Raw genomic sequence first — 16,568 nt, 5'->3', positions numbered from 1 at the left:
GTCATCTCTCAGCTATTTACAATTCAAAGTGTTTCTTCTTCTTGATGAAGCTACTTAATACACACACACATATATAAGGAACAATAAAACATGTTTGATTAGATAAACAAACCAGATTATTGATAGTGGCTTTGGATAACTTTCCTGTTCGGTAGTCATTTTTTGTTCAATTTGAAGCACTGAAAATTAAATTCACCAGATGGGCCATGCAAGAATCAAGAGGTAATAACCTATTAGGATCTCTAATTTTATCCTTCTTGTTTACATAACTCTGCACTGATTTACAATATTCTATATCTTTAGTGCTCTATTTCTTTGATTCACTTTAAAATTAGTAACTTTTATTTTATATATATATTTCTGTAGTTGATCTTTTATGGGACTTTTATTACCAAAGAAAAATCTCAAATTTAAATATTTATATCGGCCTTCCTTAAAAGCCAAGTTAGTTCATATAATTCAATTTCTGTTGTTCTTAGCTTTTGCAGCATAAAGTTTGTTCCTCAGATCAACCAAGATGGAAGCCAACCAAGGTATACATATGCATGCTCTTATAATTCAATTTCACCACTTTTCATTTGGCTATAGAATTCCATTTAATTATTAGCATCTTCTTTCAAATCCTTGGAGATCTAAGCAACCTGATTGGTTGGTATCAGATAAGATGATGGCTTACTTGTTGTAACATTGAAAATGATAAACAAGATTTTGAAAGGGTTAATTATCAAGTTTTATCTTCTTAATAAGAGGCAAATCATGATATTAATTTTGGCAAGTATTTTTTCTTAGTACTATGTCATTTTGTTAATAAATTAGCTTCTTTCTGAGATCATATTTTATTTTTCTGTTAGGACAAAATCAAATAAACATCAACTTTCATGAGGAGTACTTAAGAGCACTTAGGACAAAATCATATGCTGATTGCTTCAACAAAGCTCAATTACTTGCAACACAATCTTCCATAAATTATAGCCACAACACCTTCTTAGAATTCCTCCTTGAACCTGATCAAGAAAGTATCCTTTCCCTTGTTGAATCAGCAACAATTTCAATGACTCTAGAACTCAGAAACCTTATGCTAAGTTACTTTGACATTAGTGCTGAGGCATCACACATTTGCACCTGTCTTCTCAAAAGCATCAACCAAATCCACTATACTCATGAATTCATTCAAAGAGCACTGGACAGTAATAAGAATAATTGCGAATCTTCACAGAATTTCGAACTAATCGTCTTTGAGCTCAACTCATTCATGTCCTCAAGCAACCCTTTTTCGAACCACAACTTCAAGCTCATAAACGATAAGTACTCGTCCGTGTTGCGCCATTTGAGATCAATGAGAACAAAAATTGGAAGGAAACAGAGGATTTTGAAGTACTTGAAGAGGTTGTTTGGTATTTGTGTGACAGCAACATGTGGCATAGTAGCAATCATGGCCATGGTTATAGCATCACACACTCCTCTAACATCACTATTCATGGGGATAGCAATTCTCAACACCCAATTGAAGCATCATAATAAGAAAAAGCTTCGAAGATGTAGTAGAATTTCATCAAAAAGTGATTACCTTAGTAAAGTTTATGATCAACTTGATATAGCAGCTAAGGGAACTTACATATTGAACAGAGACTTTGATACAATGAGTAGATTTGTGACAAGGATTCATGATGAAATTGAACATAACAGGACAATGGTGCAGTTCTGTTTGGATAGAAAAGAGGACAAATTCTCTTTGCAGATTGTGAAGGAGCTTGAGAAAAATGATGTTGGGTTTAGGAAACAAGTGAAGGAACTTGAGGAACATGTCTACTTGTGCCTTGTAACAATAAACAAAGCAAGGGCTTTGGTCATTAAGGAAATGAAAAAATAAAACAAGACTTTCAAATGTTGAATGCAATGTACATATATACCATACATATATGAACCTTTTATTGTGTAATTATATGATTATTATAGATTCAAAGAATGGTTTTTCACTATAATATATGCCTTTGACTAACTTCCATAATTGGAGGTTGCAATTTCAGACACCTAGCGAAGCTGTCTCCCGTTGTACCTTACCCCACAGAACATGTTTCATTTCCATAGTTCTTATTAACATTAAAACAATTTTAAAACAACAAATTTAGTGTTATAGTTACACATTACCTAAATTTATTTATTTGAGAAAAAATCTATATGACTTTTCCCTTATGTCCGAACTCAGAAGATACATTTCTTGGTACAATTGTGACAAAAATAAAAAATAAATCGGTGTAGATATCCACACTACACATATAAAATATTTTAAAGCGGTACCTACTGAGTATTTCTGGCGAAAAAATGAACCTAGTATTATTTAGAAGAATAATGTGCATGTTTGAGCGCTATTATTTTTACGTGTTTGACAAATTTTTAGTAGTAAAAATAAAAGTACTAATAAAATAAAAAAAATCTTTTTTGAGAAACTGTAATTTACATCTTTTTTTAAAAGATATTTTTTTCTTTAAAAAAGATCTTTTTTATATAATAAATAAACAAAAAAATATTTTTATATTATTATACCCAAACATAATTGATAAATAAAAAGACCTTTTTACATAAAATATCTAAATATAAAATTACTTTTACTTCTCTATAAGATCTTTTAAAAAAATATAACTCAAAAAAAGATCTTTTCTTAAAAGCTCACCCAAACAAGCCCAATGTCCTTTTTCAAATTATTAAACTACTCTTCTATCTTAACCTATGACAATAATTAAGAAATTTCATAGTCCATAAATTCAATTCAACAAAATACATAAATTTAATTATAATTTTAATTTTTATTATCTTATCTTATTTTATCTTTATTTTTATCTTTCATAGATAATATTTTCTATATATATTTAGTTTTACCTTCATAATTCAATTCAATTCAATCTATCAACAATCAATAAAACTCTCTAATTTCTTTTCCTATTCTTTCTTTAAGCACAGAAGAATCGTGAAGGAAACAAAGATGGCGGGCGGTGGCGGAAATGTGTCGTTCAAGGTGACATTCACCTCTGATCCCAAGCTTCCCTTTAAAGTGTTTAGCGTTCCAGAGGCTGCGCCTTTCACTGCCGTTCTCAAATTCGCTGCCAAAGAATTCAAAGTCCCTCCTCAGACCAGCGCTATCACCACCAACGATGGTGTTGGCATAAACCCGCAGCAGAGTGCATGGAATGTCTTTCTTAAGCATGGATCAGAACTGTGCCTGGTTCCCCGCGATAGAGTTGGTGCTTCTTACATGTTACGGGGTGTGTGGGCGGATATCAAACCATTTTATTTATGGAAAAGTATGATGAGCCAATGAGTGGTATCATGACAGTGGTATCAATTGAAGATATTTATTATTCTTGTACTTGGATGGTTATTCTAAATAGTATAGGAGATGTTCATTTCATAACTCAATAGCCATTGTACATATTGTACAAATAATCCATTGTCTCTCTAGCGGAATCCTTACTTAAAAATATTAAGTACTAGTGTTACTGATCTCATAGATTGGGATCAAAGGGTATCTTTAATTATTTGAATAATGAAATAAGTTTTTGAAAAAAAATTAAAATTATAATTAAATTTATGTATTTTGTTAAATTTTATGAATTATGAGACTTTTTTATTATTGTCATAGATTAAAATAAAAGAATAATTTAATACAAATCACCTACCTCCTATCAACCCATTAATTTCTACATTGAAAACTTTATTTTTTAGGATAATTTATCTAAATAAAATAAATAAAATTTAAAATTATAAATATATTAAATCAAAATCGGTTACATATTTTATTTTAAATATTTTTATATAAATTAAATTAGTTTAATTTATGCTATTTATATATAAATTAAATCAATTTAATTCAATTTACTATGTATATTATATGTCAATAATTACTCAATTTAATTCGATTTATTATGTATAAACTGTATCAATAATTGATTCAATTTACTAATAATACATGATACATATATATAAATTAAATCAAATAAATAATATAAATTAAATAAATTTAATTTGATTTATATAAACATATTTAAAATAAAATATGTAACTAATCTACTTAATATACTAAAATTGGGTTTTTTCCTAACTACTAAAGGTGACGTATCGATCTCTCATGCTTCCGTTTTTCCTCCAAAATGAATAAAATTTTTTTCTATTCTAAATTATTTTATTGTAATTATATTATAATTAATACTAAATGAATAATATATAATAATACTAATTTGGGAACATATCTTCATTATAATTATATCAAATCAATATTTAATGCACTATTAAACTATTTATTATCAATTAAAAACACTTTTAATAATTTTAATGATAATAATAATATCAATAATAGTAATAATAATAATAATAAATCTTTGTTACCAGATTCACGTATATCAAATAATTTTTTTAAATTATTTTATAAAAAATATCTTTAATATTAATTATATTATAATTAATATTTAATGAATAATATATAATTATACTAATTTAGAAACATATCTTCATTATAATTGTATCAAATCAAAATTTAATGTATTATTAAAAAATTACCTTAATAATAGGTAATTTACATATTTATTTTTGTTTTACTAAAGTCTATATATAGTGTTTTCGTGTGGTACATGAATCTAAATTTGAGAGTCAATTCATAATTTTATATTTAATGTTTGTTTTTTACTACTTCATAGAATAAGAATCTATTCTTCATTTTTTATTGAAGTTGATCATTTTAAGGTACAATTTATAATTTTTTATAATATTTTTTTATATACTCATTCTATTATATTATTATTTTGATAATTTTTTATTTGTTGTTACTCTAAGTTATTCTTATCATCTAATGTTCCAGTTCGATTGTCTTTTGCCATAATCATTTACAATGCATCACATCCATGAAATACCTCATCGAGTTGTCTTCACTGATTCGGGTTCCAACTACATGGATGTAAGCGTTCAAATAAGAGGCAATAGTCTCTACTTTACCGAAGGATGTAAGCGTTCAGTTTTGTTAAATTCATGACAAATTCAGATATGCAATTTCAATGATTGGTAATATATTTAAATTTTCTTAGTTTAAGCCGTTCATTATTAGAATAATTTTTTAACATATTTTGATTTTTTTCAGAAATTACCAGCTTTCTTTTGCATGCATACAATGCCATTGAGGGGAATAAGAGTTAGTTTGATTTCTCGGTGTGGCAATTCTATACCTTGCAGCATTGCATGGATAGCGGATGATGAAACTTATCTAACAAGAGGATGGTCGATTTTGCACGAATTCTAAATATTGAAACTTACGATGTTATTTTAGTTGGTTGTCGTTATAAGAATGACTCTATACTATACGTGACTAAGGACTAGAATATGTTCAATATTGTTTAGGTAATTTGGTTTTACTATTAGTATTTGATTAAATTATAATTATAGAATTTTAAATTATTGCCTCAATTTATATATTATGATTATTTTTTGTGGATGTGCTATTTTTAAATAATTTAATAAAATGAAATAGTGTCAGATATTATTAAGTTTATTTTTATCCTTTATTTCTTTATTTGTATTTTCATTATATTTGACAAAAAATGAACCTATACATATATTAAATCGTTGACCTAAAGACAATTTATTTGCCAATAAAACAGATTTTATTTATAATTGGAATAAAATTTATTTGCCAATAATCGGTGGATAAAATAAAAATTACACCCGTGTCATATAATTATAATTGATTAATTGGTATAAAATGAAATTATACCCGTGCCATGAGTAATAATCTAAATAATTATATCTTAACAAAATATAATTTAAAATAATTTATAAACAATTATCTTAACAAAAATAATTATCTAATAATTGATTTAAAAATTAATGTAAAAAATAATTATTAATAATAGTATTATTAACTGTATAAATAATATAATTTCAAATTATTACTTGAAATATAAATAATATATGAAAATCTATTGAGTAAATAAATGATTTTACACCTTAATAATTTGACAATTATTACTCAATTAACCAGTTAAATGAATTAGTAATAACAATTTTCAATTTTAAATTTTGTTTATTAAGTAGTTATTAAAAATTGGGTAATAACGATTTACACGGGAAAATCATTGATAAATTCAATTAACCATATAGAAGATTATATACTAACAGTTTTAGTATATTATTTATGGCAAGCAAAATTATTTCCTCAGATTTTCTATTAAAATTGAAATTAGTAATAGTTTAAAAAAAGTTTATTAATAAAATTACTAATAGTCACATTTTTATACACAAGATATATGTTTTCTATATATTATTTAAAAAATATAATGAAACATGAATAATGAATGAGTATGTTATTTCTTCGACTAGCTAATTAATGCAAAATCGAGTACCCTTTTTTATTTGATTGATGTCATATTCTGTTTGGTAAAAGTTTTAATCACCTTAATTAAATCCTATCTTTGTGCCTTAACTTATACAAGTAGTAATATGTTACATATTATTTGGTATATCTAAGTAGTTATTTCTCATAGTGGAGATGTAAAAAATCATATTAAAGTTTATTGCCAAATAATTAGTGGATGAATAATAGTAGATTATATTATTTTGGGAAAGTATTTTCATTATAATTATATTAAATCAATATTTAATTATGATAAAATATGTTAATTATAATTATATCATAGAATTATAATAATTACGATATTTATGTTATATATTTTAATCATTTATGTACGTAAATAATTAGAAATCAATCAAATCAAATTATCACGGTAAATAATATGTTGTATATTATTACGAGAAATAATCCATAGATAAAATTAAAATTACACCCGTGTCATATAATTATAATTGATTAATTGGTATAAAATGAAATTATACCCGTGTCATGAGTAATAATCTAAATAATTATATCTTAACAAAATATAATTTGAAATAATTTATAAACAATTATCTTAACAAAAATAATTATTTAATAATTGATTTAAAAATCAATGTAAAAAATAATTTTTAATAATAGTATTATTAATTGGGTAAATAATATAATTTCAAATTATTATTTGAAATATAAATAATATATGAAAATCAATTGAGTAAATCAATGATTTTGCACCTTAATAATTTGACAATTATTACTCAATTAACCAATTAATTGAATTAGTAATAACAATTTCTAATTTCAAATTTTATATATTAAGTAATTATTAAAAACTGGGTAATAACGATTTACACGGGAAAATCATTGATAAATTCAATTAACCATAAAGAAGATAATATACTAACAGTTTTAGTATATTATTTATGGCAAGAGAAATTATTTCTTCAAATTAAATTTTATATAATTATAATAAGTCTCTATAATTAAAGTAATATAAAACTGTTTCATATATAACAATAATATTATATATATTTATATATTTTTTATCTCTTTTTTTAAAATATTGATATATAATTAATGTAGAAAATATATAATATTAAACTGTTTTGTTATGCATATATATGAATTTATATAATAACCCGTATAATTTATACGCATGGCATAATACATATGTCAAAAAAAGATTCCATAATTTTTGAAAACTACTGTTTTATTATATGGAATTGAAATTGAAATTAAATAATTTCTATTTATATAATTTTTTTCTATTAGTATCAAGTATTTCCATTAACAATTCATATCGTTTGTGATTAGTGTATATATATAAGTCGTAATAGTCAATTATTTCAATTATTTTGACGTTAATGCTCTTGCGAATGAACTAAGTGGGTATTTAGAAAGGCTAACTAATGAGCAGAAATTTGCATACGATCAAATAATTGGTGCTGTTAGCGGTAATATGGGTGAACTTTTCTTCTTATACGGTCAATGTGGTTGTGGAAAAACATTCTTATGGTCAATTATATCATGCTCAATTAGGTTTAAAGGAGGTATAGTTTTAAATGTTGCTTCGAGTGGGATTGTTGTACTTTTGTTGCCTAATGGAAGAACTGCACATTCAAGATTTAAAATTTCTTTGACCATAAATGAGGATTCTTTGTGTAGCATTAAACAGGAAAGTCCTCTTGCAAGGTTAATATCCAAGGCCAAATTAATCACATGGGATGAAGCTCCAATGATAAGTAAGTATTGTTATGAAATTTTAGACAAATGCCTCAGAGACATCTTAAGGTGCTCAGATTCGTATAATGCTCATTTGTCATTTGGAGGTAAAGTTGTTGTTCTCGGAGGAGATTTTAAACAAATTTTACCTGCGATTCCCAGAGACTCAAGGCAAGATATAATTCAGTCTTCTATTAATTCTTCATATTTGTGGCATAACTGTGAGGTTTTGAAACTTACAAAAAATATGAGATTGTCACTAGGTGAAAATAACAACATACAAGAACTCAAAAATTTTGCAGAATGACTACTAAAAATTGGTGATGATTTGGCTGATGATACAACAGATGGTGAATCGATCGTTCATATACCATCTGACATTTTGATTAAGAACTCTAAGACAGCTTTGGATGACCTCATTGATTTCGTGTATCCAGATATGTTATCCAATTTATCCGTTGAAAATTATTTCAAGGATAGAGCAATTCTTGCACCAACTTTGGATTGTGTCACTGATGTCAACAACAAGATGACTGCAGGGTTACCTGGACAAGAAAGAGTCTACTTAAGTTCAGACTCTGTGTGTGTTGAAGAGGGAAATATAGAATTTGAGTTAGATACTTTTTCGCCGGAGATTCTAAATGGAATAAATTGTTCAGGTCTACCACCACACAAGTTGGTTCTGAAGGTTGGCGCTCCTGTTATGTTGCTGCGGAATATAGACCAAACTAATGGTTTGTGCAATGGAATGAGGATCTAAGTTAGAAGAATGGAAAATCATGTGATAGAATGCAAGACTTTAACTGGTAACAAAGTTGGAAGTATTGTTCTTATCCCAAGACTGAATCTAATTCCAAATAATGAAACATTGCCGGTCAGGTTTCAAAGAAGACAATTCCCAATTATCATGTCATTTGCAATGACAATAAATAAGTCCCAGGGACAAACTCTATTGAAAGTTGGAATTTATCTTCCAAGGCCAGTTTTCACCTATGGTCAATTGTATGTTGCGTTATCAAGGGTAACGAGTAAAGATGGTTTGCGAGTGCTGTTGCAAGATCATTGACACTTGGAAGATAACTGCACGATGAATGTGGTATATAGAGAAGTTTTTGAGAGCCTATAATAAAAAGGTAATAACAAAATGTCTTACTAAATCTATTTATTTATTAAAATTTATTACTATCACTTAAAAAAATTTAGAAATTCTAGGAACTAATAAATGAATTCTTATTGTACATTAATAGTTTGAGAATATTAAAATTATCATTAAAATTCGTATAATTTTATTCTCTTGACAAACAATTTTATAATTACGTTAATCATATAATTTTATATACAAACATTGATACAATGTTGTTTCATGTATATATTTTGCAGGTATCAAAGGATAGTATTGAATTGTTATTCAATAGGTTTAAATTATTTATTGTTTATTACAAAACTTTTTGCATTATGATTTTCTATTAATTTGTTCTTCATTTTGAGCTGATTTTGATATTTTATTACTTCATAGTAAATCAACATATAAAACTTTGTTGGTAGATTTAAGTATTACTAGATTATTTATGGTCATATTGAGTATATATACCTGATTTATTGAAAAAAGTAGATTAAATAACTATTTTATAGTTAATTCAATTAATACTATATTAAGAAAAGAAAAATAACGCATACAAATTATTTTTTTATTAATTAAATTATTATAATTAAAATGAAATTTAATATAACAACTTAAAATTATAATTTCAATCTTATCACGTGCATGACACGGTGATTAAACTTGTTTTAATTTAGAAATTTAGTATAATTTTAAACTCTATTTATTTTATCCCGGTAAATTAACCATTTCTGATTCTTAAAAAGTATTTTGTCTATGTTGTCAAAGAAGTAGCATCATGATTGTTATGACTCATGGTCAAAACCAAAGGTGATTATTGGCTTATTGCAGAGTATTTCCGTTTATTCTTCACCCCTTCAGTGCACACTTCCACCGCTATTGTTTCTGGGTCTTTCTCTGATTTTGGTTCTGTTGTTGACCAACTTCGACGTGCTTGTAATTCGGTTGAGGTTACAGTTGTAAAAAAAAGTTTCCAGCTTTGAGCTTACCAAACGTTCTTTCTTCGTGCTTCAGTGACCGGTCGGTATGCTTAGCTTTGGATTCATCCAAGTTTTGTTTTTTGGTCACTGAAGGGCAACTTGGTAATATCAGAAAAACTTGAAAGTAATTGCAGCTGTTCTCAGACTCAGATATACAAGGAAGTGTTGTTGATTTGAAGTCCCTTTTAGCTTGCAGGCTTGGGTGGAGGGGTTTGGTTTCTGATTGGGATTTTCAAGTTTTGGACTTTTGGTTTGCTGAGTATGTTTATTGTTAGTAAAATTGTTACAAGTAATGATTGCTTTGAATTGGGAACATGGGCAGTAATGGGATTGAATATTTGTCCAATGATGTATTAGAAGGTGGTTTTGATAGCCACCAACAGGAGGAAGATATCAGGGAAATGGATAATGAAGAGATGATGACAAGGGATAGAAAGTCTATAAATGGAAAGCATGGTTTATCTTCTTCATCAGAAGTTGGTTCTTCACCAAGGAGAGGTTTGTGCTCATTTGCTTCTATCATTTGATCTGTTAAGTAGCGATTGAGATCAATAATGAAGGTGTTTTTAGGAGGGGAAAGAAATATTCTAAAGTGACAACATTGGTAAACTGATAAAGTAAAATGTTAGTTATCATTGAACTTGTAATTTTCATCAGGTGTGGTGATTAGACCTCACTTTTTCACTTTATCAACGTTTACTTTACCGACCTTCTCACTTTAGAAGAGTTTGATCCTTTGGTAGTGTGAAGTTACTCATTGGGTTGTGTTGTTTTCAGATAACTATTTTATTGATTAAACTTTAGCAATGTACAATTAAGAGAATGAAGAAAAAGAGAAATAGCAGAGTTTATGCAGACAAAAGGCCATAACAGTTAATATCTTCCGGTTGTTGTATTTTGTTTGGGATATAACTTAAAAATTTCTGTTGGTATTGTACCCGTTGGACTATGGTTTCTAACTTGTTTCCTTCTGGAAGATTTATTTTGTGTTTGCTAAATTTTGCTCATGTTCATGAAGGCTTAGAACATTGCACCACAGCACCTGTTGAGACTCGGAGAAACCCACTTATAGCTGACCATGAGGTTATGCTTTCTAGATCAATGACGGAGAAGACCCCGAAGCATGATCTACTATTGGACAGATTGTCCGAGGATGAGAAGGTAGATGGAGGTGTTGTTTTATCTGCATGATTTTACATTCCAAACTTGTACTTCTGCTCTTTTTGGAGTGTTTTTAATTCTAATCATCATAAATTATTCTCAAATTATTCAGTTTCTAATCATTTAATATTTTTCAAAACATGTAAAATCTGATAGTTCTATTGTGAATATAATATATGCTGAATATATTCATTGTGTTTCAATTATGAGCTTATTTACTTCTAGAAAACAATTATGCCTTCTGGTTCCCAACATGTGTTTTGGCTATTACTTACGATTTTGCCTTTGAAGATTTGTTATTGACTTTAAGCTCTGTGTTTTTCATTTATGTATTGGATTTTCCCTGTTATAAGCAAGTTCACAACATTTTATGATTTTGATTCACAGCAACAACTAATTGCTGACCTTGTGAGGATACAAAATGATGGGACTGTTGAAGTTGATCTAGAAAGAAGTGCATCTGTTGCTTCAGAATTGTTAGAATTCCAGTCATTTGACGAGTCAACAGCGAGTGAAAATCTTATTCGTGAAGCAAAAACATCAATTCCACGGTTACAAATTGTCATACTTGTGGTTGGAACTAGGGGTGACATACAACCTTTTCTTGCCATTGCAAAGAGACTTCAGGCATGTTCAATTACATATATTCGGTTCATTTTGTTGCACACGAGAATCACCTTATATTATAATTGATCTGATTGTATCATTTGGAAAGATGCAAAGTCTTTGTTTAACAGTTTTTTTTTTAATTTTTTCCATACTTGTTTCTTTTTTTTCTTCAGAGATGAACTAATATTTACTTGCAGGAGTATGGTCATCGTGTTAGGGTGGCAACTCATTCTAATTTCAGCACATTTGTAAAGTCAGCTGGTGCAGATTTCTATCCGTTGGGTGGCGATCCACGTGTATTGGCAGGATGTAAGAGTTCCTTGCTCAAAACTTCCATTTTCAAGAAGCAGTATAATTTATATACCACTCAATGAATTGTGAAAGTTTATAAGCGTGAGAATTAGTCTTAACAATGTGAAATAATATCCAAACATTTCTTGCCAGCCTCAAACTGCATATGTACCTAAAGTTGTCTATAAGAAGTATCTGATATGGATATCGTCGCATGATAATAACTACCAAGAAAATATCAGTTCTTGGAACAACAATTGCAAATGCAATCCAAGTGTCTTAGTTAAATAACCCTTTTGTCTTTTTAAAGTGATATATTACCATGTGTTCTACTTTCATTTGATTCTTTGTTCATCTGCTGCTGATATACTGAAAGAGTTATTTCAATGATAGATATGGTGAGGAATAAAGGTTTAATTCCATCCGGGCCTGCAGAAATATCTATCCAAAGAAAGCAGCTGAAGGACATTATTGATTCCCTTCTTCCAGCATGCACAGCGCCTGATTTGGAAACCGGTGTTCCATTCAGAGCCCAGGCTATTATTGCCAATCCTCCAGCTTATGGTGAGTAGTTAGTAGATCAAATATAAAGTGTTAGTAATGTTCTTAGAAAGGGAATAGGAAAACTGGGATCACAAAAGTAACTTGCAAATTTGACGTTTAAAATTCAGAGGCTTTTACATTAAAGAGCATGTAGAACATAGGAGTTTGTTTTTCCAATTTGTTTCCCAAATTCATAAGATCTGTTATTGATTGCTCTTTGTTTCAAAAGAAAAGTTTTCCTTTCATTCTTGCAGAGCATGTTTATTGTTTGCAAATTTGTGTAAAACTGGCACATGACTTTTTAAGAATGAAATAGATTAAACTCTATCATCTGTTCTGGCTTGCAGGACACACACATGTTGCTGAAGCCCTTGGCGTACCTCTTCACATCTTCTTCACAATGCCATGGACGTGAGTTTAAATTGCCATAACAATTTTATATAGGTAAGATAAGGTTTCATAACAAGTTAGGCATGACTTCGTAATTTGATATTTAATATGCAGGCCAACATATGCATTTCCTCACCCTTTGGCACGAGTTCCTCAAAGTGCTGGTTACTGGGTAAGTCTTTTGCTGAAACAATATTTTGTTATTTGATTTTGGTTCTTTTGTGGTTTCCAATAGATCTTTTGTTCCAATATTTCCTTCTGGCTCCAGCTATCTTATATAGTTGTGGATCTACTAATATGGTGGGGAATAAGAGGAATCATCAATGACTTCAGGAAAAACAAATTGAAGCTTGCTCCTATTGCATACTTCAGTATGTACCGTGGATCGATATCTCATTTACCAACTGGCTACATGTGGAGTCCCCATGTTGTTCCGAAGCCAAGTGGTATGGACAAGGATGTAATTGATAGTTGCATTATATGATTAAGTCCTAAATAGAAATTGCTAATCATGTTTAACATATTTGCAGACTGGGGACCTTTAGTTGATGTTGTTGGTTATTGTTTCTTAAACCTTGGATCAAAGTATATACCACAGGAAGATTTTGTACAATGGATTCGGAAAGGGTCACCTCCAATATATTTTGGGTTTGGGAGCATGGTATGGCATTGTGACTTGAACTCAAATCTGATTAGTAGTAACTTTTGTCCCACAACTTCAATTTTTCTGTTTGGATGTTCAAGAAAATGAAGCATGATGAGATTCACCAAACTGGATTCATAGAACTTTTGCCTCTAAATTCTAATGGCCTACCATTTTATGATGCACGAGAATGCAGCATTGCTCTTTTTTTCTTCATTTTCTTTTCTACTTGTTAATCTGAATGGCTATTCTAATGTTCATCAGATAGTCTGATCGATCACTCTGGTGTAGAACAAGAAAGGGTACTCAGAATTCTCCATATTCATATTAGGCTGAATTCTGAAGTTCCTGAGGTAATCTACCTTATAGGAACTCAAATAAATAATCATAGCCGTGGAAGCAGCCACTGATGTAATTATCAGGTTAGGCTGCGTACATTACACCCTTTGGGTGCGACCCTTTCCCGGACCATGCGTTACTCAAGATGCTTGTGCACCGGGCTATCCCTATTATAAAAAATAACAGTTCCATGTCATAGCATTAGCAGTTTATAACTAAAGTAGTATTATTTTTTGAATTCCCTAAACAAAATTGTTGTGCTTACTTTGCCAGCCGCTTGAAGACCCTAAAAGAACAACAGATGTTATATTGGATGCACTACAGGAAACCGGACAACGGGGAATTATCGATCGGGGTTGGGGCAATCTTGGGAATCGTAAGTATTCTATTCTAATTTCTGTTGAAGTTAGAAGGTGTTATTTCTCAGAAAATGTTACATTTTGTTCAGTGTATTTTAAGATAAATTACAATAGTTGCACTATGTTTTTCATTATGCAGTGGAAGAAGTTCCTGACAATGTTTTCCTACTGGAGGAATGCCCTCATGATTGGTTGTTTCCTCAATGTTCTGCGGTGGTGAGTTTCAACATAAGTTCTTGTTATAGGAAAGTGAGAAAATAACTTGGAAAAAGGTTAAACAACCCCAAAATTACAGGTGCATCATGGTGGAGCTGGAACTACTGCTACAGGTTTAAAAGCTGGGGTAACATGCAATACTCAATAATCTCTTCTCTAATATATTTTCTTTTGAAAATTGAATGCCTTTGGATTTTAATGAAACTGATTCTGGTGCAACAAAGCAGTTCTTTTGTTTTATTTTATGAGAAATTCTATGTGGCAAACATCTTTTCCTTGATTTAGGTGCAGCCCTTCTCCGGATCCTATGTTAACGCCCGATGCTTGTTGACTGGCTGCCTTTTTTTTACCTGACATTCGAACCGATACCAACTAACTTTCCACTTTTTTACACTAAAAGTATTGGCCTCGTAGCATTACCTGGGAGTTGGCTAGTGTTGACTCAAACACAAGATAAATACAAAGTAAAAATGTTGGTCATCTAACATTTCTCTACATTTAACTCGCAGTGTCCGACGACCATTGTTCCGTTCTTTGGAGATCAGTTCTTTTGGGGAGATAGAATATGTCAGAAAGAGTTAGGACCGGCTCCAATTCCGATATCCGAGCTCAGTGCCGAGAACTTATCAAATGCTATTAAATTCATGCTCCAGCCAGAGGTAAATTTCCAAGTCAAGAGGCACATTTGAAGTTACAAAGATTTTCAAGTCCATGACGTATATACTTGTATAATTCAGGTGAAATCTAGAGCAATGGAAATTGCTAAGTTGATTGAGAATGAAGATGGTGTAGCCGCTGCAGTTGATGCATTCCATCGCCATCTACCTGATGAGTTGCCACTGCCAACTCCTCCTCCGGTAGCGGAGGATGAGCATCCTAGTTCTTTGCAGTGGTTTCTCGGCCAACTCGGAAAATGGTGCTGTGCACCTTGTGGTGGTGTGTAGCCCTTTTTTGCATTTTTGCCATTTTCATTTGTTTCATTCATTATAGAATTAAATCTTGTAGGATAACTCCAATTTTTGTTGCCTTTGGTACTTCATTCATCTTATGCGAGAGAAATAGTATGACTAAAAGTAATAGTATGAACTATGAAGTGAGCTTGCTCTTGGAATTCTTATATGATGAATTAATAAAATCAGCAGAGAATTTTTTTTCAAAAGAAAGTCTAATCTCTTTGACACGTTAAATTTCATCAATTTGGGAATTTGTTATGCTCGAGTCATAAAAAATCATTTATTTTTTAAATTAGTCGCTAAAATATTTTTTTTATTATCAAATTTGTCTTTTAAATATTTTAAATTAGTCATTTTAGTTATTTTGTCAATTCCGTTGCTAACGACATCAAAATGACATCTTAAGTCAATTAAGTGATATTACAATATACACTTAATATTCCTAATTAGCTGCTAACATGATAAGTTTATGAAATTCCATCAAATCAATTCTAAATTGAGGGATTCTAATATCTCAAGTTTTCTTTTCAATTAGATTTCGATTTGATCTAATTTCATAAACTTATCATGTTAATAGTCAATTAAGATTTTATGTGCCACATTAAAAATTTTGGCGTCGTTAATAAAAAAAATAATAAAAAAACTAACGTGATTAACTTAAAATTTTTGAAAGATGAATTTGATTAAAAAAATTTTTGAGTACTAATTTAGAAAATGAGTAATCTTTTTAGAATAAATTTGAGGACTTACTCAAATTTTTATTGAGCCAAGATTCTCCCGTGGCTGATTTTCTTATCCAAAAGGGTGTTAATGAATCTTGTTTTTTTTTTTTATGAAATAAAAAATCTAAATGAATTCGTCATAAGTCAGTC

At 29.5% G+C, this 16,568-nt stretch overlaps 2 protein-coding genes across 2 annotated transcripts; both read left to right on the top strand.

Moving 5' to 3' along the window:
- The first annotated feature begins 1,051 nt into the window (after positions 1-1,051).
- On the top strand, positions 1,052-1,870 carry LOC130950353 (UPF0496 protein At1g20180-like). Its single transcript, XM_057878856.1, has one exon. The coding sequence runs from the start codon at positions 1,052-1,054 to the stop codon at positions 1,868-1,870; it is 819 nt and encodes a 272-aa protein (XP_057734839.1).
- An 8,136-nt stretch (positions 1,871-10,006) lies between these two features.
- On the top strand, positions 10,007-15,881 carry LOC130947659 (sterol 3-beta-glucosyltransferase UGT80B1). Its single transcript, XM_057876365.1, has 14 exons — positions 10,007-10,690; positions 11,211-11,353; positions 11,741-11,974; positions 12,154-12,271; positions 12,647-12,817; positions 13,144-13,207; positions 13,301-13,358; positions 13,455-13,632; positions 13,717-13,847; positions 14,442-14,544; positions 14,667-14,743; positions 14,823-14,870; positions 15,253-15,402; positions 15,481-15,881. The coding sequence occupies exons 1-14, from the start codon at positions 10,507-10,509 to the stop codon at positions 15,685-15,687; spliced, it is 1,866 nt and encodes a 621-aa protein (XP_057732348.1). The 5' UTR covers positions 10,007-10,506; the 3' UTR covers positions 15,688-15,881.
- Positions 15,882-16,568: the final 687 nt, after the last annotated feature.

This window comes from Arachis stenosperma, chromosome 9 (assembly GCF_014773155.1).
Source record: "Arachis stenosperma cultivar V10309 chromosome 9, arast.V10309.gnm1.PFL2, whole genome shotgun sequence".
Taxonomy (NCBI): domain Eukaryota; kingdom Viridiplantae; phylum Streptophyta; class Magnoliopsida; order Fabales; family Fabaceae; genus Arachis; species Arachis stenosperma.
The sequence above is the reverse complement of the archived record's forward strand: the minus strand, read 5'-3'. Positions and strand labels throughout refer to the sequence as shown.

What these genes read in the sequence shown, in the direction of transcription:
- LOC130950353 (XM_057878856.1), top strand. Translation starts at nt 1,052, where the DNA reads ATGACTCTAGAACTCAGAAACCTTATGCTAAGTTACTTTGACATTAGT.
- LOC130947659 (XM_057876365.1), top strand. Translation starts at nt 10,507, where the DNA reads ATGGGCAGTAATGGGATTGAATATTTGTCCAATGATGTATTAGAAGGT. An exon ending in TGCCAATCCTCCAGCTTATG is followed by an intron (nt 12,818 to 13,143) that starts GTGAGTAGTTAG and finishes TCTGGCTTGCAG; the next exon opens with GACACACACATGTTGCTGAA. An exon ending in ATTTTGGGTTTGGGAGCATG is followed by an intron (nt 13,848 to 14,441) that starts GTATGGCATTGT and finishes TTACTTTGCCAG; the next exon opens with CCGCTTGAAGACCCTAAAAG.